Here is a 21,091-nt window from a genome sequence, read left to right on the forward strand (position 1 = left end):
TAATAACTTTCTTTACTATAACATCACCGCCTAACTTTGTCTCATCTGCTAATTACCGATAAAGCCTTATCCATACATAACCAAATCATTTATATAAATAACAAAAGTCCAAACAGTAAGGTCTTCAACACATAACGAATCACCAAACTCCATTCTGAAAACAACCTTCAAATACCATTCTTTGCTTCCCATCGCTGAGCCAATTTTGAATCCATTGGACATCAAAGTTGCTAGTGAACGCAGCAGGCCAGGCAGCATCTCTAGGAAGAGGTGCAGTCGACGTTTCAGGCCGAGACCTTTCGTCACGACTAACTGAAGAAAGAGTTAGTAAGAGATTTGAAAGCGGGAGGGGGAGGGGGAGATCCAATGATAGGAGAAGACAGGAGGGGGAGGGATGGAGCCAAGAGCTGGACAGGTGATTGGCAAAGGGGATATGACAGGATTATGGGACAGGAGGCCCAGGGAGAAGGAAAAGGGGGGGGGGGAACCCAGAGGATGGGCAAGGGGTATAGTCAGAGGGACAGAGGGAGAAAAAGGAGAGTGAGAGAAAGAATGTGTGTATAAAAATGAATAACGGATGGGGTACGAGGGGGAGGTGGGGCATTAGCAGAAGTTAGAGAAGTCGATGTTCATGCCATCAGGTTGGAGGCTACCCAGACGGAATATAAGGCGTTGTTCCTCCAACCTGAGTGTGGCTTCATCTTTACAGTAGAGGAGGCCGTGGATAGACATGTCAGAATGGGAATGGGATGTGGAATTAAAATGTGTGGCCACTGGGAGATCCTGCTTTCTCTGGCAGACAGAGCATAGGTGTTCAGCAAAGCGGTTGCTTGAATTTCCAGCATCGGCAGAATTCCTGTTGCCTTTGAATCCATTGGGCTAGCTCTCACTGGATTCCATGGGACCCAACCTTCCAGATCAGCCTACCATTCAGGATTATGTCAAAGACCTTGTCAAACACGATTTCCCCACACACAAAGCCATGTTGACTCTTCCTAATTAGATGTTGGATCTTGTCATTCAGAATCCCCTCCTGTCCTACTGATGTAAGGCTGACTGGCCTGTAATAACCTGGTTTGTGCTTGCTACCCTTCTTAAAGAATGGAACAACATTAGCCACCTTTGAGTCTTCAGTACCTTCAGCAGCAAGCAATGAAGAAGCAAATATCTCTACAAGGGCCTCTGCAATTTTGTCTTGAGCCTGGCACAAAGTTCAAGGATTTATTCAGTCATGCCCTGGGGATTTATCCACCTGAATAAGCTGCAAGGCAGCGAAGACCTCATCCCAGGCAATATGAATGTCTTCCAAAATATCTCTTTGTTGTTCTTATCTCGAGTTTTGGCCCAATAAATCCAGGTGGTATATGGCTTGAAAGAGGTGCAGTTTCCAAGCACCTGGAATTCCTGTTCTTTGAGATGGAAGCAGTCAGTGTTTTCCTATCAGCATCAAAGACTCCTTGTAAATTGCTACAGTACATTTTGTTGTTGATTTCCCGTGATGGAGTGCAGGATGAATGCGATGCTAATCAAACAAGCAATTTTGTCCTAGTTATTTTGGAACTATATGAAACTAGATATATCCAGATAGTTCAATAGCTCCATTTAATATCAAAGAATCTATACAATATACAACCTGAAATTCTTACTCTCCACAGACATCCTCAAAACAGAAGAGGAAAAAACAAAGAATGAATGACAGAAAAAAAAATGCAAGAACCTCAAAGCACCCTGACCCCTCCAAGGCACAAGCAGCAGCATCAACCCTCCCCCTCCTCACACTTACTCTAGAGCACCACCATTCCCACCACCTACCATGCCAGCAAAAGCAAAGCCTCCAAAGAGAGACCATGGTCTACAGTCCATCAAAAACTAACTGTTCACTCCAACATTTTCAACATCCCACAGGATCTCTTGCTCTCTAACAATGGAGAGACAGATATTGCTCCCTCCACAGTGACAGGAGATAATGGTCACTATTTTGATGTTACAGTCAGTCTGAAGCTTTGCTTAATAAAACAAATTTCCATCACATTATTTCCTGCACCTTATTAATAGTTTTAAGACTCCATGTATCACTTTTCAGTCCAGCTCCACATCTGTCTTTGTCCCTCTGTAACCCAAGACAATCTACATTATCCACAATACTGCCAACCTCCATGTCATCTGCAAACCTACGGACCTACTTTTCTGCTTCTTCATCCAAGTCATTTACTAAAATCACAAGGAGTAGGGGTTCCAGAACAGTTCCCTACAGGACACCACTGGTCAACGACCTCCAGACAGAATACGTACCGTTTACTACTATGCACTGCCTTGTGCAGGCTGGCCAGTTCCAAATGCAAGCTGCCAAGTTTCCCTGGAACCCATACCTCCAGACTTTCTGAATGAGCCTACCATGAGGAACCTTGTCAAACACCTTACTAAAATCCATCTACACCACATCCACATTCTATTTCCATCTATTTGTTTTGTCAGTTCCTCAAAAACAATACTCAGGTTTGAGGCCCAACCTGCCCCCACACAAAGCCACGCTGACTATCCCTAATAAGACAATGCTTCTCCAAATACTCATAAGTCCTGCCCCCTATGAATTCTCTTCATTAGTATACCTACCACTAACATAAGATTATTGGTCCATAATTCCCAGTCATGAGGAGTGTTTGATGGCTCTGGGTCTGTACCTACTGGAATTGAGAAGAATGAGGGGTGATCTCATTGAAAACTATCAAATATTGAATAGCCTCAATAGAGTAGATTTGGAAAGAATGGTGGGGAGTCTAAGACCAGAAGTCACAGAATACAGGGATATCCATTTAGAACACAGATTAGGAGGGTGGCTGTGGAGGCCAAGTCACTGGGCATATTTAAGGCACGGATTGATAGATTCTTGATTAGTCAGGACATAAAGGGATGCGGGGAGAAGGCCGGAGATTGGGGCTGAGAGGGAAATGGGTCAGACATGATGAATGGCAGAGCAGATTCAATGGGCCAAATGGTCTTAAAATCTCAAATGCACAAAGCACTCAGCCGATTAGATGACATCTGTGGGAAGAGAAACAAAACTAAAACTTCAGGTTCAAGACCCTAACAACAGGAATTCTGCAGATGCTGGAAATTCAAGCAACACACATCAGAGTTGCTGGTGAATGCAGCAGGCCAGGCAGCATCTCTAGGAAGAGGTACAGTCGACGTTTCAGGCCAAGACCCTTTGTCAGGACTAACTGAAGGAAGAGTTAATAAGAAATTTGAAAGTGGGAAGGGGAGGGGGAGATCCAAAATGATAGGAGAGGACATCTGTCCCATGATCCTCTCATATCCCCTTTGCCAATCACCCGTCCAGCTCTTGGCTCCATCCCTCCCCCTCCTGTCTTCTCTTATCATTTTGGATCTCCCCCTCCCCCTCTCAAATCTCTTACTAACTCTTCCTTCAGTTAGTCCTGACGAAGGGTCTTGGCCCGAAACGTCGACTGTACCTCTTCCTAGAGATGCTGCCTGGCCCACTGCGTTCACCAGCAACTTTGATGTGTGTTGGTTCAAGACCCTAAATGAATTTTAAAAAGCTTTCAACAATTACATTATAAGACACGTGAAGTTACCACGTAAAGCAAAGTAACAGATCAGTCAGCCTTGAATTTATGAAGTTCATTTAGAATGAAGGCCAATACACGATTGCACCACAATCTGAAATGATAAATGCAATTTAATTGATAAAGAAACCCATGACTTGGGCAACAGAAAGCAGAAGATCACCCACCTCGAGCACCAGATCCTCATCAAACTCCTCACCCATTGCAATCCGCCATTTAAATGGACAAATGCGCGCTCAGCATTCTAGGAATAGTAGTTCTACCCTCTGTTTCACACTGGAAATCGAGGAGAGAAACTGAAACTGAAAACTATGATTCCCATAGTGCTTCGGGGCCGAGGGACCGGCGTTGCTAGCGATGACGTCCGTGCGGCGGCTGACGTCACAAGGGAGGCTGGTGCCGCGGAGGGAGGGAGGGTGCTCGGGCTGTAGAGGGCGCAGTGCGCGCTCCCGGTGACGGCGGCGAGCACTCTGGAACGGGATTCCCTCAGTGGCCGCGATGTACTTTGTCTGAGATTCCTGTCGCCGCAGATCGCCTCCGTCGTTTCGGTGTGCGGGAAGTGGCTGCGAATGGCTGGGAAGCAGGCGGAGGACGTGGGGCGATAGGGAGCGCCTGGGCACGGCAGCCCCGCAGCATGAGCGCAGGTGAGACTCGGGCGCAAACTTCTGGCTGCACCGGCCGCTCCTCCGCCGAACTTTGCGCCAGGTGTTTACCCCAGCACTCGGCTTTCACCGCGGTCTCGGTGGTGAGGCGGAGTGAGGACTGGAAGGACTCGCTTTTGTCACCGTGTTTATTGTGCCCGGAAATATTCCCGAGACACTCATTACCCCGGGCTGGGCTCCCTACTGCAGACGGCAGAACGACCCAATCCTTTCTTTAAAAAACTTTGTTTCTCTCTCTCCGTGGTGAAATGTTTCAACCGGTAACTCTGTTCTAGATTTTTTTTCTTGCCAGGATGAAGTGGAATTTCCTACTCTTCAGTTTTGTGGTGTTAATGGTTTCTTCAATCACTTTCGGTTAAGTTAGTGCCCTCGTTCAACCTCTGTATATATAGCGAGGTGTATCTAATAGCAGAGATTTGCACATTCAGTCTTGGCGAAGTGGTTATTCATTGACCACACAGTTTACCATCTGTCGTTTTTTATCGAACTTCGGGAAACTCCTTTTGAGGAAATCAACCTTGTCCAAGTTTGTCTTTCAGTCTTTCGACAAGGACTGTACTAAATCCCAACCAGAGCCAGCTGCTCAGAATCCTTTTGTACTGGTGTCATATATCCTTTCGTTTCCAGTTTGCACATTGTGACCCAACACAACAGCGTAGTCCCGTTTTTAGATTCTGACGACTGCCGTCCTTAAATCCTTTTGCCAAAACATACAACGCAGAGTAAAAGCCTTTGGACGATGTGCAAAATAGTCAACTTTACTACTGTGAGCTGAATTAATCTAACTTATTATTTTATTTTAATGCAATTACCATCCTTGAAATCTGTATCAATAGAGTAATTAGGTGCTCCGTTGGTCGGAGGAAGTAAATATTTTAAAGAAAATTTAATTATGATATTGACGGGTGACAACTGCAGCCTCGCCAGGGTTTCCATCTGCAGGAATAAGTAATTTAAAGCCTTTGTTTTCATGTTGAATACATTTGACCCTTTTGTCTCCGTGTCGCATCTGGTTTGTATATTGGAACTGCATATTATTAGGGAATTCTTTGTATTTAATTGGGCATCACAAAAATAGTAATTGTGTAAATTTTGGGGAGCAGCTGTGTTTCTGGCACTTATAATTATCTAGCCCTAAAGTGCAGAATGTCAGATGCTTTCTTTTTATAGCTGTGACCACTGGTTAAATGACTGGTCACAGCTGACGCTGAAACCCATTATTTCCTGGTCATGGAAGCTTTGTTCTCAGGGGACAGGCCTTAATCTCATATTTCTGAAAGCTCCAATGCAGGTTTAGACATTTTAAAAAGGAATGTGTTGTGTATCATAGTTTACAATAATTTCACAAAGAAATTGGTAATTTTCAGCCATAGTGTATAAACTGAGTGTTTGTATGAGTGTGCAGTGAAGAATCAGTAGGATATTGGAGTGATTGTGCTTTGTTTACTGGTAGGTGATCAGAAAGTTGGCTTGGATTTTGCCTCATTGATTCTTATTCAACATCTTTTGCTGGATTGCATGGATAGTATTTGTCCCAACATACTCATTTGCTGTATATTAAAGTTACTGGGCATAGATGCCAGAATGTTAGAATAGAATCCTCACTTACTGGGAATGAGAAAAGTTGAAAAAAGTAGAGGGGAGATGAGCCATGTGCTGTCGTCAAAACAATAAAGTTGTAAGTGTCAACTTAATAAACTCATTTTCAGTGCAGCAAAACAACAATCTGCTAAATTATGAAGTTCAAAGTAAATTTATTGTCAAAGTACCTGTCACCCTATACTACCCTGAGATTCATTTTCTTCAGCGCATTCACAGTTGATAGAATCTATTAAAAACCACATATAACAGAGATGTAGAAAAAAGTGTGCAAAAGACAACAAACTGTGTAAATATACAAAATTAAATAAGCCATGAATATCAAAAATACCAGTTGTAGAGTCCTTATAAGTGAATCCGATTATTGTGAAATCAGACCAGTATTGGAGTGGGTGATTATCCCCTGTGGTTCAGGAGTCTTATGGCTGGGGGGTAGTAACTGTTCGTGAATCTGGTGGTGTGGGATTTGAGGTTCCTGTACATCCTTCCTAAAGCAGAAGAGACTGTGGCCTGGATGGTGAGGGCTCTTGATGACGGATACTGCTTTCCTGCAACAGTACTCATCGTAAATATGCTCAGTGGTGGAGAGGACTTTACCTGTGATGCACTGGACTTTTGTCAGCATTTCTGTTCAATTACTTGAATATTTCCATACCAGTCTGCAGTGCAGCTAGTCAGGATCCTCTCCACCTGTAGAAGTTTGTCAATTTTAGATGACTTGCTGAATTTTCACAAATCTATAAGAATGTACAGGTGCTGTCATGCCTTCTTTATAATGGCAGTTATGTGCTGGACCCAGGTCAGGTCCTGTGAAATGATAATGCGGAGGAGTTTAAAGTTGCTTATTCCCTCCACCTCTGATCTTCTGAGGATTTGCACATGGACCTCTGGTTTCCTCCGTCTACAGTCAGTAATCAGCTCTTTGGTTCTGCTGACATATAAAATATATAAATATCAATGAAAGGCCAGATCCACTCACTTTCCCACTCATTCACTAAAAATCACTGAATTCTTCCTGCCTACTCTGAGTACTCTTATGCTGTCTGTTGCAAAAACCATTTTCAATGTTCCATTTAATGTCGGAGGAATGTATGCAATATACATCCTAAAATTCTTGTTCTTCACAGACATCCACAAAAACAGAAGAGTACCCCAAAGAATGAGTGACTGTAAAAATGTTAGAACCCCAAAGCCCCCGCTATTCCCCCTCCCACACACAAGCAGCAGTAAAGCAGTGACCCTTTCCCACCCACTTCTGCAAAAACAAGCATAGCTCCCTCCACCTACCAAGCAAGCAATAGCAAAGCCCCCAGGAAAGACGATGATCTGCAGTACAACAAAAACGAATAGTTCACCTGACAATTTGACATACCACAGGCTCTCTCTGTCCTCAATAAAGGGAAGGAATGGTGCTCCCTTTCACAGTGAGGGGGGAACACAATAAAGGGAGGGAATGGTGCTCCCTTTCACAGCGAGGGGGGAACACAATAAAGGGAGGGAATGGTGCTCCCTTTCACAGCGAGGGGGGAACACAATAAAGGGAAGGAATGGTGTTCCCTTTCACAGCGAGGGGGGAACACAATAGAGGGAAGGAATGGTGCTCCCTTTCACAGCGAGGGGGGAACACAATAAAGGGAGGGAATGGTGCTCCCTTTCACAGCAAGGGGGGAACACAATAAAGGGAGGGAATGGTCCTCCCTTTCACAGCGAGGGGGGAACACAATAAAGGGAGGGAATGGTGCTCCCTTTCACAGCGAGGGGGGAACACAATAAAGGGAAGGAATGGTGTTCCCTTTCACAGCGAGGGGGGAACACAATAAAGGGAGGGAATGGTGCTCCCTTTCACAGCGAGGGGGGAACACAATAAAGGGAGGGAATGGTGCTCCCTTTCACAGCGAGGGGGGAACACAATAAAGGGAGGGAATGGTGTTCCCTTTCACAGCGAGGGGGGAACACAATAAAGGGAGGGAATGGTGCTCCCTTTCACAGCGAGGGGGGAACACAATAAAGGGAAGGAATGGTGTTCCCTTTCACAGCGAGGGGGGAACACAATAAAGGGAAGGAATGGTGTTCCCTTTCACAGCGAGGGGGGAACACAATAAAGGGAGGGAATGGTGCTCCCTTTCACAGCGAGGGGGGAACACAATAAAGGGAAGGAATGGTGCTCCCTTTCACAGCGAGGGGGGAACACAATAAAGGGAGGGAATGGTGATCCCTTTCACAGCGAGGGGGGAACACAATAAAGGGAGGGAATGGTGTTCCCTTTCACAGCGAGGGGGGAACACAATAGAGGGGGGAACACAATAAAGGGAGGGAATGGTGCTCCCTTTCACAGCGAGGGGGGAACACAATAAAGGGAGGGAATGGTGCTCCCTTTCACAGCGAGGGGGGAACACAATAAAGGGAGGGAATGGTGCTCCCTTTCACAGCGAGGGGGGAACACAATAGAGGGAAGGAATGGTGCTCCCTTTCACAGCGAGGGGGGAACACAATAAAGGGAGGGAATGGTGCTCCCTTTCACAGCGAGGGGGGAACACAATAAAGGGAGGGAATGGTGCTCCCTTTCACAGCGAGGGGGGAACACAATAGAGGGAAGGAATGGTGCTCCCTTTCACAGCGAGGGGGGAACACAATAAAGGGAGGGAATGGTGCTCCCTTTCACAGCGAGGGGGGAACACAATAAAGGGAGGGAATGGTGCTCCCTTTCACAGCGAGGGGGGAACACAATAGAGGGAAGGAATGGTGCTCCCTTTCACAGCGAGGGGGGAACACAATAAAGGGAGGGAATGGTGCTCCCTTTCACAGCGAGGGGGGAACACAATAAAGGGAGGGAATGGTGCTCCCTTTCACAGCGAGGGGGGAACACAATAAAGGGAGGGAATGGTGTTCCCTTTCACAGCGAGGGGGGAACACAATAAAAACAATTTGCTGATCTGTGGCATTGCTTTTTTCCCCCAAATTCTCCAACCTGAGAATTGGCGACAAACTCTCCTCCATCAATAAGAGAGTGAGAGAGAGTCACCAGAGCCTCTGGTGGCTGATCTGCTGCTCCCGATGTTCCGTTTTCTCCCCAGTTGCTCTAGTTGGGGGCACCAGCATAGAATCTGCAAATGATCGCGAAGGAGTCACGGTTAGCACCATCATAGGTCTGCTTCTCTGCCCTTTTAACATAGCATCCCACAATTCCTGGTGACTTTTGAGTGCTGGTACCCTAAACTGCTTCCTAATTTTTAACTTGTGTTCCCTGATGTCAGCACAACATTGTCTGTTTCCCCTTAATCTTCAATTTTAACCAGATATTTGCATGTGTGATATGCGAGGATGCTGTGGCAGTGTAACAGTTAGTACAACACCATTATAGCTCAGGACGTTCTTTATAGATTTAAAAATTTGAAGTTGCTGACCCTCTCCACCTCTGATTTCCCCCGGTGAGGACTGGCTCATGGATTTCCGGTCTCCTCCTGAAGTCAATAATCAGCTGCTTGGTTTTGCTGACATTGGGTGAAAGGTGGATGTTGAGGCACTCAGCCGCATCTGTGGTGGAGGAGATGTTGTTGCCAGTCCGAACTGCCTAGGGTCTGCAAATGGAGAAATCGAGGATCCAGTTGTACGAGGAGGTATTGAGGCCAAGGACTTGGAGGTTATTGATTAGCTTTGAGGGGATAATAGGATTGAACGTAGAGCTGTCGTTAATGATTAGCATCCTGATGTATGCATCAATAACTACCATCCGATGGTGCTTGTGTCAGCTGTATTGAAGTGCTTTGAGAGATTGGTTATGATGCAAATGAACTCCTGCCTTAGAACTGAGCAGAATCGGCTCCAATTTGCTCACCTCCACAACAAGTCGACAGCAGATATGATTTCTTCAGGCCCTTACTCTGCTCCAGATTATGTAACAACAAGAATTCGTATGTAAGACTGCTGTTCATCAACTACAGCGGGGCATTCAGCACAAACTCATTTTCCAGGTTCAAGACCTGAGCTTGTGTATCTCCCTCTGCTAAACCTCGATTTCCTCATCAGTTGTCCTTAATCAGTTACGATTGACAACAATGTCTGTTCCTCACTGACCATCAACACAGGTGCTCTGCTCTCTATACTTGCATGACTATGTAGTTATTGACAGTTCCAATGCCGTCTTCAAATTGTTTTGGGGCCACAATTTTTTTTCTTTTCCTTTCCTCCTTTATATTGGCTCAGGGTATCCTGTTGCAGGACGTGGGAAGGCAGGGAGACCTCCAGTGTCTGACGACTACAACTGCGAGAAGTGCATCCAGCTACAGCTTCTAACAATCTGCGTTAATGAGTTGGAGCTGGTGCTGGATGAACTCCAGCTCATTCAGGAGACTGAGAGGGTGATAGATAGGACAAATAGAGAGGTAGTTACACCCAAGGTGCAGGACACAGGAAACTAGGTGACAGGCAGGAAGGAGAAAGCAGTTGAGGAGCCAGTGCAGAGTAGCCCTGTGGCCATTAGCTCAACACTTTGCATAGCGTCAAGGCAGAGGGAGGTTAGCGTGACCTAATAGAGGAAAGTCACAGTGTTCGAGTCACTGGCACTGAATCTGCCTTTGTGACTCATAAAGGAAAGGGGGGGGAGGCGAAGAGGCATTCTGTGGTGATGAGGGGATTTGTCAGATAGGGAAACCAGCATGAGGTACACGATTCCTGGATGGTTTGTTGCCTTCTGGGTCCAGGAAACCTTGGATTAAGCCCTCAGCATTCTTAAGTGGGAGGATGAACAGCCAGAAGTTGTGGTCCATGTAGGTACCAATGACATGAGTTGGATGAGTGACGAGGTTCTGCACAGTGATTTCAGGGAGTTAGATGCTAAGATAAGGAGCAGGACCTTCAGAGTTGTGATCTCAGGATTGCTACTCATGCCACATGTTAGTGAGGCCAGAACTAGGAAGATTATACAGTTTACTGCGTGGCTAAGGAGTTGGTGTAGGAGGGAGGGCATAAGATTTTTGGATCATTGGGCTCTCTTCAAGGGAAGGTAGGACCAGTGCAGTAGGGACGGCTTGCATCTGATCTGGAGGGGGAGTAATATCCCAGCAGGAAGATTTGTTAATGGTGCACGGTGGGGTTTAAACTGGAGTTGCAGGGGGCTGGGAACCAGAGTGCCAAAACAGTGGAGAGGTTGTGAAGGCAGATCACAACCCCCTGTAAGACCTCAGGCAAAGTTAGGAAGCAAAAGTTTGAGCATGGTGCAACTAGCATCCTGAGCTGCCTATGACTCGATATAGGCTGTGAGGAGGATGCTAAGAGGATGCAGGGTGACTTGGATAGGTTGGGTGAGTGGGCAAATTCATGGCAGATGCAATTTAATGTGGATAAATGTGAAGTTATCCACTTTGGTGGCAAAAATAGGAAAACAGATTATTATCTGAATGGTGGCCGATTAGGAAAAGGGGAGGTGCAACGAGACCTGGGTGTCATTATACACCAGTCATTGAAAGTGGGCATGCAGGTACAGCAGGCGGTGAAAAAGGCGAATGGTATGCTGGCATTTATAGCGAGAGGATTCGAGTATAGGAGCAGGGAGGTACTACTGCAGTTGTACAAGGCCTTGGTGAGACCACACCTGGAGTATTGTGTGCAGTTTTGGTCCCCTAATCTGAGGAAAGACATCCTTGCCATAGAGGGAGTACAAAGAAGGTTCACCAGATTGATTCCTGGGATGGCAGGACTTTCATATGAAGAAAGACTGGATGAACTGGGCTTGTACTCGTTGGAATTTAGAAGATTGAGGGGGGATCTGATTGAAACGTATAAGATCCTAAAGGGATTGGACAGGCTAGATGCAGGAAGGTTGTTCCCAATGTTGGGGAAGTCCAGAACGAGGGGTCACAGTTTGAGGATAGAGGGGAAGCCTTTTAGGACCGAGATTAGGAAAAACTTCTTCACACAGAGAGTGGTGAATCTGTGGAATTCTCTGCCACAGCAAACTGTTGAGGCCAGTTCATTGGCTATGTTTAAGAGGGAGTTAGATATGGCCCTTGTGGCTACGGGGGTCAGGGGGTATGGAGGGAAGGCTGGGGCGGGGTTCTGAGTTGGATGATCAGCCATGATCATAATAAATGGCGGTACAGGCTCGAAGGACCGAATGGCCTACTCCTGCACCTATTTTCTATGTTTCTATAAGAACTATCATGGGAAAGGTCGATGATAGTGCTAAAGATAAGGTAACTGGTTTACAAATGGGGGCAATGTGTAGTGAGGAGCAGCTGATGTTGGGGTAAAATTGCAGTCAACAGGATGAGCTGCAATGTAAAAGGTGGACAAAATCGAAAAGGGTGAATACAGAACTGAAGGTGTTGTATCTGAATGTGCGCAGTACAGGTGTCCCCCGCTTTTCAAACGTTCGCTTTACAAAACCTCACTGTTACGAAAGACCTACATTAGTACCCTATTTTCGCTTTCAGAAGGTGTTTTCACTGTTAAGAAAAAAAAATCAGTGTGCGAAAAAATCAGCGCGCGATAAAAGGCAGCGCACGCCCCGAGCAGCTGCTCTCCCCCGGATTCGGAACGGCATTCTCACCAGCATTGCTTTAACACGTGCCTGTGAGCAGCCGTTTGCAAGATGAGTTCTATGGTATCAGAAAAGCCTGAAAGAGCTCGTAAGGGTGTTACACTTATGGTAAAACTAGACATAATTAAGCCTTTCGATCGTGGTGAACTAAGTAAGGACAAAATGAGTTTGGCTTGTGGAAGCTGATGAAGATGATGTTGAAGAGGTCTTGACATCCCATCACCAAGAACTGATAGATGAAGAGCTGATGCAATTGGAAGAAAAAAGGATAACAATCGAAACCGAATGAGTAATGATAAAGTACACCTTTAATTTTGAAAGAGTACGTCGGTTTAGGGGATATTTGCAGGATGGTTTGAGTCCCTATTAAAGAAGTGTGATATTAAAATGCGCGAGGCTCAGCAGTCAAGCAAGCCTTCCACATCAGCCACAGCTGACGACGAACCTCGACCTTCGACATCGAGGCGGGCAGTCATAGGAGAAGATGAGCTGCCTGCTCTAATGGAAACAGGCGACGAGATGACACCCCAGTCTCCCACAAACCCAACCCCCAGGCCACGGACAGATACCGATTCGCAGAGAATGCAAAGGTAGCCGGGAGGCACACAGCACATCTTTAAGAAAAAAGCCGAAATAAGCATGCTAATTAATTAGGTGCTGCCAACACGTAATTGTTGGCCCAGATCAGAGACGACGCAATCAGAAATCGGCACTGATCTGGGCCGACAATTACGGGCGGCACCTAATTAATTAGCAATGTTTGTTTCGGCTTTTTTCTTAAAGATGTGCTGCGTACCTCCCGGCTACCGCTGGACCCCTGCGTTCTTCGCGGCAATGTATCGCTCAGTGGCTTGGAGGATGGGGGCCACTGCACCACCACAACCTGTGATGACTCAGTCTAACACACCATCATCAGTGTGCTTGGCGCTGTCTTCCCAATTCCAGTAAGTGATACACTGTACATACATTATTTCTACTTTATATCGGCTGTGTATTTTTACGTGTTATTTGGTATGATTTGGCAGCTTCATAGCTTAAAGGTTACTGGAGAGCGCTTGCACCGTGTTTTTGCCAACAGCGCTTGCGTGAGATTTTCTGCCGACGGCGCTTGTGTGCGATTTTCGCTACGGAGAGCAGTGCAGTCATGATTGTAGAAAAGTATTTCTACTTTATATGGACTGTGTATTTATCATATCATTCCTGCTTTTACTATGTGTTACTGTTATTTTAGGTTTTATGTGTTGTTTGGCATGACTTGGTAGGTTATTTTTGGGTCTGCGAACGCTCACAAAATTTTCCCATATAAATAAATGGTAATTGCTTCTTCGCTTTATGACATTTTGGCTTACGAACCGTTTCATAGGAACGCTCTACCTTCGAATGGTGGGGGAAACCTGTATACGGAATAAAGTAAATGAACTTGTGGCACTGTTACAGATTGGCATGCATGATGTTGTCGGCATCACTGAATCATGGCTGAGAGAAGATTATTAATGTCCAGGGATACACATTGTATCGTAAAGACAGACAGGTGGGCAGATGGGGTGGTGTTACTCTGTTGGTTAAAGAAAAATGAAATCAAATCATTAGAATGAGGTGATGGGGGTTGATAGGTGTTGAATCATTGTGTATAGAGCTAAGGAACTGCAAGGGTAAAAAGACTCTGATGGGAGTTGTATACAGACCCCCAAACAGTAGTGAGGATGTCCTACGAATTACAACAGGAGATAGAAAATGTATGCCAAAAGAGCAGTGTTACAATAGTCATGGGGGACTTCAATATGCAGGTAGTTTGGGAAAATCAGGTTGGTGCAGGATTACAGGAGGGAGCAATTTCTAAAGTGTTTACAAAATGGCTTTTTAGAGCAGCACGTGGTTGAGCTCACTCAGGGATCAGTTATTCTGGATTGGGTGTTGTGTAATGAACCAGATTAGATTAGAGACTTAAGGTAAAAGAATCCTTTGGGGAAAAATGATCATAATATGATCAAATTCACCCTGGAATTTGAGAAGGAGAAGCTAAAGTCAGATGTATTTATATTACAGTGGAGAAAGGGAATTACAGAGGCATGAGAGAAGCCAGAATTGATTAGAAAAGAACACTGGCAGGGATGATGGCAGAGCAACAATAGCTGGAATTTCTGGAAGCAATTTGGAAGGGACAGGATATGTACATCTCAAAGAGGAGAAAGTATTCTAAAGACAAGATGCCACAACCATGGCTAACAAGAGAAGTCAAACCCAGCATAAAAGCCAGAGAGAGGGCATATAATAGAGCAAAGATCAGTGTGAAGTTAGACAATTGGGAAGCTTTTAAAAACCAACAGAAGGTAACTAAAAAAGTCCTAAGAAGGTAAAGATGGAATACGAAAGTAAGCTAAGCTAGCCCATAGTATTAAAGAGGATAACAGAAGTTTCTTCAGATTCATAAAGTGTAAAAGAGAAATGAGAGTGGATATCGGATTGCTGGAAAATGATGCTGGAGAGGTAGTATTGGGAGACAACAAAATGGAGGATTAACTGAATAAGTACTTTGCATCAGTGTTCACTTTAGCAGACACTAGCAGTATGATGGCAGTTCCAGGGGTCAGGGGTCATGAAATGTGTGAAGTTACCAAAACTAGAGAGAGGGTTCTTGGGAAACTGAAAAGTTCGAAGATAGTTAAGTCACCTGGCCAGATGGTGTATACCCCAGAGTTCTGAAGAGATCTTGAAGGCATTAGTAATGATCTTTTAGGAATCACTGAATTCTGCAATGGTTCTGGAAAACTGTAAAGATTATTCCACTCTTCAAGAAGGGAGAGAGGCAGAAGACAGGAAGCTATAGGCCAGTTAATCTGAACTCAGTAGTTGGAAGATGTTAGTGTCAATGATTAAAGATGAGGTCTCGGGGTATTTGGAAGCACAGGGTAAAATAAGCTGTAGTGAGCATGGTTTCCTTCAGGGAAAATCTTGCCCGATAACTCTGTTGGAAATCTTTGGAGAAGTTAACAAGCAGGATAGACAAAGGAGAATCTGTTGAAATTGTGTATATGGATTTTCAGAAGATCTTTGACAAGGTGCCATATATAAGGCTGGGGTCTATGTTGGGACTGATTCTTTTTACATTATATGTCAATGATTTGATGATGGAATTGATGGCTTTGTTGCAAAGTTTACAGGCGGTATGAAGATAGGTGGGAGGAACAGGCAGTTTTGAGGAAGTAGAGAGGCTACAGAAGGACCTATTCAGATTAGGAGAATGGGCTGTTACATACCTTGTGGGTATCTTGTGACTGTCTTATGAGCATGATGTAATTGACTGTCTTATGATCATGATGTAATGGTCTTGTGGAGGTCACATGATGTAATTTTCCCGCCAGTGTGAGGTCATGTGATGACATGTTCCCAACAGGTATAAAGGGAACCCTGTTGTGACGCAGTTAGTTTCAGTTTAGTTTTGTGTTAGTTCGCTGTTACTCTGTTTTGCTGCATATTTGTCTCATGACACAGTTTCGTTTTAAAACGGAGTTTTTCTTTCTATTTTAAGGTGCAAAGATTGGTGCTGGCAGTTTCGCCCATTGCTGCCAGGTTTGTGTATTGCATCTGTAATTTTTACCTTACAGTAGTTTTGGAGAGTGAAGACCTTACTAAAGTACAGGAACCTTGAAGGGTCGAATAAAGTTGGAATCATTCGGCGGTTTAATAAAGGATCGACCTTATTGAGTATTCGTTCAGAAATGGTGACCTGTATCTGAGTTAACTCCTGCAAGAGCAGGGAAGTTTGTGTAGTGTTCATTTGCCAGAAAAAGGTTAGTTCCTTTAAGCCGTTTTATTTCCTTCGTCGTGAATCCTTTGGAGAATCAGCAGTAACGTCACATCTTTGAAGAAATCCGTTTCCAGAGAAGTCTCTCCGTATTGACTGTGTAAATCACTTGGACTTTCGAATTTACCATTTTAAGAACTGTTTTCAAATGTACCCTTTTAAGAACTGTTCCAGAGTTGCAGTATAATAGTTAACTTCCGGTTAAGTTAATTGTTTGGAATACTTTTCTCTATTGTTGAGCAGAGTTTAATAAATGTTTGTTTTTTTATAAAACCTGACTCAATTGATAAATCATTGTTGCCGGTCATGTGACAAGGCAGAGAAATGGCAGATGGAATACAGTGTCAGGAAGTGTATGGTCATGCACTTTGCTAAAAAGAAATTGAAAGGTTGACTTCTTTCTAAATGGAGAGAAAATTTTAATAAAAGCTGAGATGCAAAAGAACTTGGGAGTCCTTGTGCAGGATTCCCAAGAAGTTAATTTGCAGGTTGAGTCTGTGAGGAGGAAGGCAAATGTGATGTTAGCATTCATTTCAAGTGGACTAGAGTATAAAAGCAAGGATGTAATGTTGAGACTTCATAAATCATTGGTGAGGCCTCACTTGGAATATTGTGAGCAGTTTTGGGCCTCTATCTTAGAAAGGATGTGCTAAAACTGGAGAGGGCTCAAAGGAGGTTCATGAAATTGATTCCAGGATTGAATGGCTTGTCATATGAAGAGCGTTTGATGGCTCTGGGCCTGTATTCTCTGGAATTTAAAAGAATGAGGGGTGACCTCATTGAAACTTATCAAATGCTGAAAGGCCTGGATAGTCTGGATGTGGAGAGAATGTTTCCTGTGGTGGGAGAATCTTAAGGCCAGAGAACATGGCCTCAGAATAGAGGGATATCCTTTTAGAACGGAGAGGAGAAGGAATTTCTTTAGCCAGAGAGTGGTGAATCACTGAAATTCTTTGCCACAGGCAGCTGTGGAGAATGTTTTTATGTATATATAAGGCAGAGGTTGATAGACTCTTGATTGGTCGAGTTAGGAAGGGGTATGGGGAGAAGGCAGGAGATTGGAGCTGAGAGGAAAATTGGATCAGCTAGGATCAGCAGACTCGATGGGCCAAATGGCATAATTCTGCTCCTATATCTTATGGTAAGTGCCCTTGCGAAAAAGGCAGTGTGGCACTTCTACTTAAAAGCTTGTGCAGATTCAGCATGTCATCTAAAACTGACACACTTCCACAGGTGCACAGTGGAGGGTATCCTGGCTGGTTGTATGATGGCCTGGTATGGAAACACCAACGTACAAAAAAAGGAAAACCCAGTCCATCACAGCCAAAGCTCTCCCACTGTTGAGCACATCTACAAGGAGCACTTCCACAAGAAAGCAGCATCCATCATCAAGGACACCACCCCCACCCCCAACCATCCAGGCCATGTTCTCTTCTTGCTGCTGTCTTTGGGAAGGAGATCCAGAAGCCTTGGGTCCCATACCACCAGATTCAATGGCCTTTATTACCCTTCAACCAAGGCGGATAACTCACCTCAACACTGAACTGGGTCCATAACCCTTGGACTCACTTCCAAGAACTCTGCGACTCATGTTCTCTGTGTTTTTTACTATTATTGTTTTTTGTTTTTAAATTTCCACAGTTTGTCGTCTTTTCACATTGATTGTCAGTCTTCGTGTGTAGTTTTTCATTGATTCTATTGTTTGTTTATTTGTCTATTTATCTATTTATTGTTCTACTGTGAATACCTGTAAGAAAATGAATCCCAGGGTAATATATGGTGACATGTATGTACTTTGATAATAAGTTTACTTTGAACTTTGCTGATGAATAGTTATTGAACAAATCACAAGTGGGGGTGAATCAGCTTACCAGAGTGAGGTCAGCTAGAATGAGTGTAAAATGACCTCTCAGTGTCAGCAGAACTAAAGAGATGATTGTTGACTCCAGGAAGGGGAAGAAAGGCAAGCGTGTCCCAATCTACATTTGGGAATTGACTGTGGAGAGAGTCAACAGCTTTAAATTTGTGGGTGTTCGTGTATCAGATGTCCTGGGCCCAGCACATAGATGCAGTTGTAAGGAGAGTAATGGACTTTATCCAATATTTGAAGGACACACCCCAATCCACCATTGGTATTATCTACAGGAGGTGCTGCCTGAGGAAAGAAAGATGCATTGTCAAAAATTCCCACCATCTGGGCCACGCAAGTCCCACATCACTAAGTTCAACTACTTACCTCCAACCATTTGGTTGTGAACAAATCAGCAAAACTCTAATCACTATAGTTTAGCAACTTTGTTCTGGCCTCCAGGGGCACAGTTCATTTTGAATGAACATCACTTCCTGTACATAAGCAGTTTTTTAAAATATCGTTTCCTGCGTGGATTAATTCTAATTTTGTTTTGAAGCACATGGTGGAAAGACATCTATCTCCATCCTCTCCTTATTTGCCCTTGAAAAGCAAAGTGAAATTTCATTAAAATCGCTGAAGAAAGCCTTGGGTGACTTTTGAGAAGGAGTTTAACTCATTGCTTTGTATGTATACACTGTGAGGGCAGAAGAGTGAAAAGATAACTCATCCGGAAGGCACTGCCCACAGGCTGGAGGTGTGCCTGAACATTGTACACGGCAATGTCAGCTTCCGATCTGAGCAATGTTGATCACCGAGACCTGGAGGTCAGGTCTGAATGTGGTGCATTAACCACGTCATTGGGACGCTTGAACGAATCCAAGTTTACCACAACTGCAACATGAGCCCACGCCAGAGCTGCAGCAGCAAGAATAACTAAACACGAAGCTGAGATTCAAACAGAGAACGCTCGTATAGACGTGGAGAAAGCGTGTGCAGAGGCTACATTAAGTGCACTCAAGGAAGAGCATTTAGCTGAGGCTGCCTCAGCAGAGGCAAAGGTGTATGAAGCAGCAGCTGACTTGGAGAGTGGTGTGTTTACAACCAGATTCAGTCTTGCTTTGCCGTCACAATAGACAATGAATTCAAGCTTATTCTGGCTGTGGAGAAGACGGTGCTCCAGCTCTACAAGGAGAATCTGTCTACACCACGCAGCCAACATGCCTTTCATATAGTTCAGGTATTGATGGTCAAGGTCTACAGCAGCAAAGATCTACAACACCCCCTTCTGCAGTTTCGGCACAGCAAAGACTTAAATCAAGAGTTACTACTGATGCCAATCCTATCCGCACAGACATGGACGGACTGAACTTCCACCCATCCCAGGATGCACATTTGTCAAGCCAGTCTCCTGAATGCTCTTATTCAGGAGCCGCAGGTGCATTAGATTTGGCTGAGTACCTGGCTCATCGACAACGAGCCACAGCAAGACTAAAGGTATTTGACAAGCGGACTGAGAGCTACTGTCCTGGAAGTCAAGCTTTCACGATGCTGTGGAAGGACCAAGTCTCAAACCAAGCAAAGAGCTAGACCTCCTCTGTAAGTGGCTTGATGGGGAGTCACTGCAATATGTGAGTTGAGTTAGGGTAGTTCACATTAATAAGCCAGCTCCAGGCTTCCAAATATTGTGGTAGGGACTGGACATATGCTACAGCTCTCAGATGCAATGGAAGAATCTTCCTTTTGCAGACTCAATTTTCTACGCTCTCACTCAAAGAATCGTGAAAGATTCTGTAACTTGCAGATCTGCAAGCCACAAAAAATGCAAGTTACCTACTCGGACTGAGTTACTTGGATATAGCAAGAGGAATAAACCCTATAGTGGAGAAACTACCAAAAAATATGCAAGAACAGTGGATAACTGAAATATAAAATGGAGCATCATGCCCACTATCTGCCATTTTCATTCTTTGTGGAATTCATCTGCCGCCATACAGAAATGTGAAGTGACCTAGTTTTGTGTTTTTAACTTCTGGCAACATCTTATTCAAAGATGTCTCCAGCAAAACCATGGGAAACCAGAGCCCCTGACATGGTCAACAAAGCTGAAGTAGAAAACTCTTACCATGAAGCCTGATGGTCCAAAAGAAACCCTTGAAGAAATAGAGGACTCGGAGAAAATCTGCTTGCAGACTGGAGGTGCTTTCTAAAGGAGCACTCAAAATGTTTCAAATGTTGTACTTCGACACCACCAAGCAAAAAATCTGTAAAGTGATCATGCACTGAACTGAGTGCAACAGTTACCAGCACATACCAGCACCTTACTTCGGGTCAACACCTTGGGCTATTGCGGTTCCAGTACGCCCACAACAGGTGTGCTAAAATATAAGGACATGCTGAACAAAAATTAAAGATGTATGTGATATTCGGTGACTGGAGCAATGTATCATTGGCAAAGTCAACAGTCTATGACATATTCAGAATTTAATGTTCTGTTTCCCCATACAACTCACTGGAACATCAGAAGTTGCAGAAAAAAGAGCCAGTTGATTTATCACAGAGTCAATTGGGGGGGGGGGGTCTGCTTACTCTTGCCAACCCTCATCGACTGCGACCTTATTCCCAACAACAGAGACGAAATCCCAATGCCTGAAGCCGCATGTGGTCATTCACATCTTAAGGACAGTTGACAAGATTCCCCCACTTGACTCTTCTACTGAGGTTCTCCTTTTGCTTGGCAGAGACACAGATGGTCAGCACAATGCACCTTATACTTAAGATCTGGGCTGGGGTTGGGTCACATTGGGTGAAGTCTGCCTCTGCTCATTAGCCCATTGTCAGCACGTTTAAGTCTAAACTGGAGAATGGGTGGACAAGTCATTTCAGATCTTGTGAGAGTAGAATCTGTATGAAAGAGAATTATAAGTAGGCAAACCAAGTTCCCTGACATACTTACCTTGGTCAGCTTTCACTCGGAAGATGATTATAAACTGGCACCTTCCATCGAAAATGAGGTCTTCCGTCAAATCATGAACAAAGGGTTCAGCAAAC

General features: G+C 44.6%; 2 protein-coding genes across 2 annotated transcripts in view; one reads left to right on the forward strand and one right to left on the reverse strand.

The window, feature by feature from the left end:
- Positions 1-3,862, reverse strand: part of vezt (vezatin, adherens junctions transmembrane protein) — a 119,279-nt gene extending 115,417 nt beyond the window's left edge. Inside the window, exon 1 of the mRNA XM_063072260.1 lies at positions 3,755-3,862. Coding sequence (XP_062928330.1) covers positions 3,755-3,790 — 36 coding nt within the window. The 5' untranslated portion in view covers positions 3,791-3,862. The remainder of the gene's footprint in view (positions 1-3,754) is intronic.
- A 66-nt stretch (positions 3,863-3,928) lies between these two features.
- The window catches only part of fgd6 (FYVE, RhoGEF and PH domain containing 6), a 177,427-nt gene continuing 160,264 nt past the window's right edge, over positions 3,929-21,091 (forward strand). The window contains exon 1 of the mRNA XM_063072261.1: positions 3,929-4,231. Within this exon, the coding sequence (XP_062928331.1) occupies positions 4,222-4,231 (10 nt within the window). The 5' untranslated portion in view covers positions 3,929-4,221. The remainder of the gene's footprint in view (positions 4,232-21,091) is intronic.

The sequence above is a fragment of the Mobula hypostoma genome, chromosome 20 (assembly GCF_963921235.1).
Source record: "Mobula hypostoma chromosome 20, sMobHyp1.1, whole genome shotgun sequence".
In the NCBI taxonomy this organism is placed as follows: domain Eukaryota; kingdom Metazoa; phylum Chordata; class Chondrichthyes; order Myliobatiformes; family Myliobatidae; genus Mobula; species Mobula hypostoma.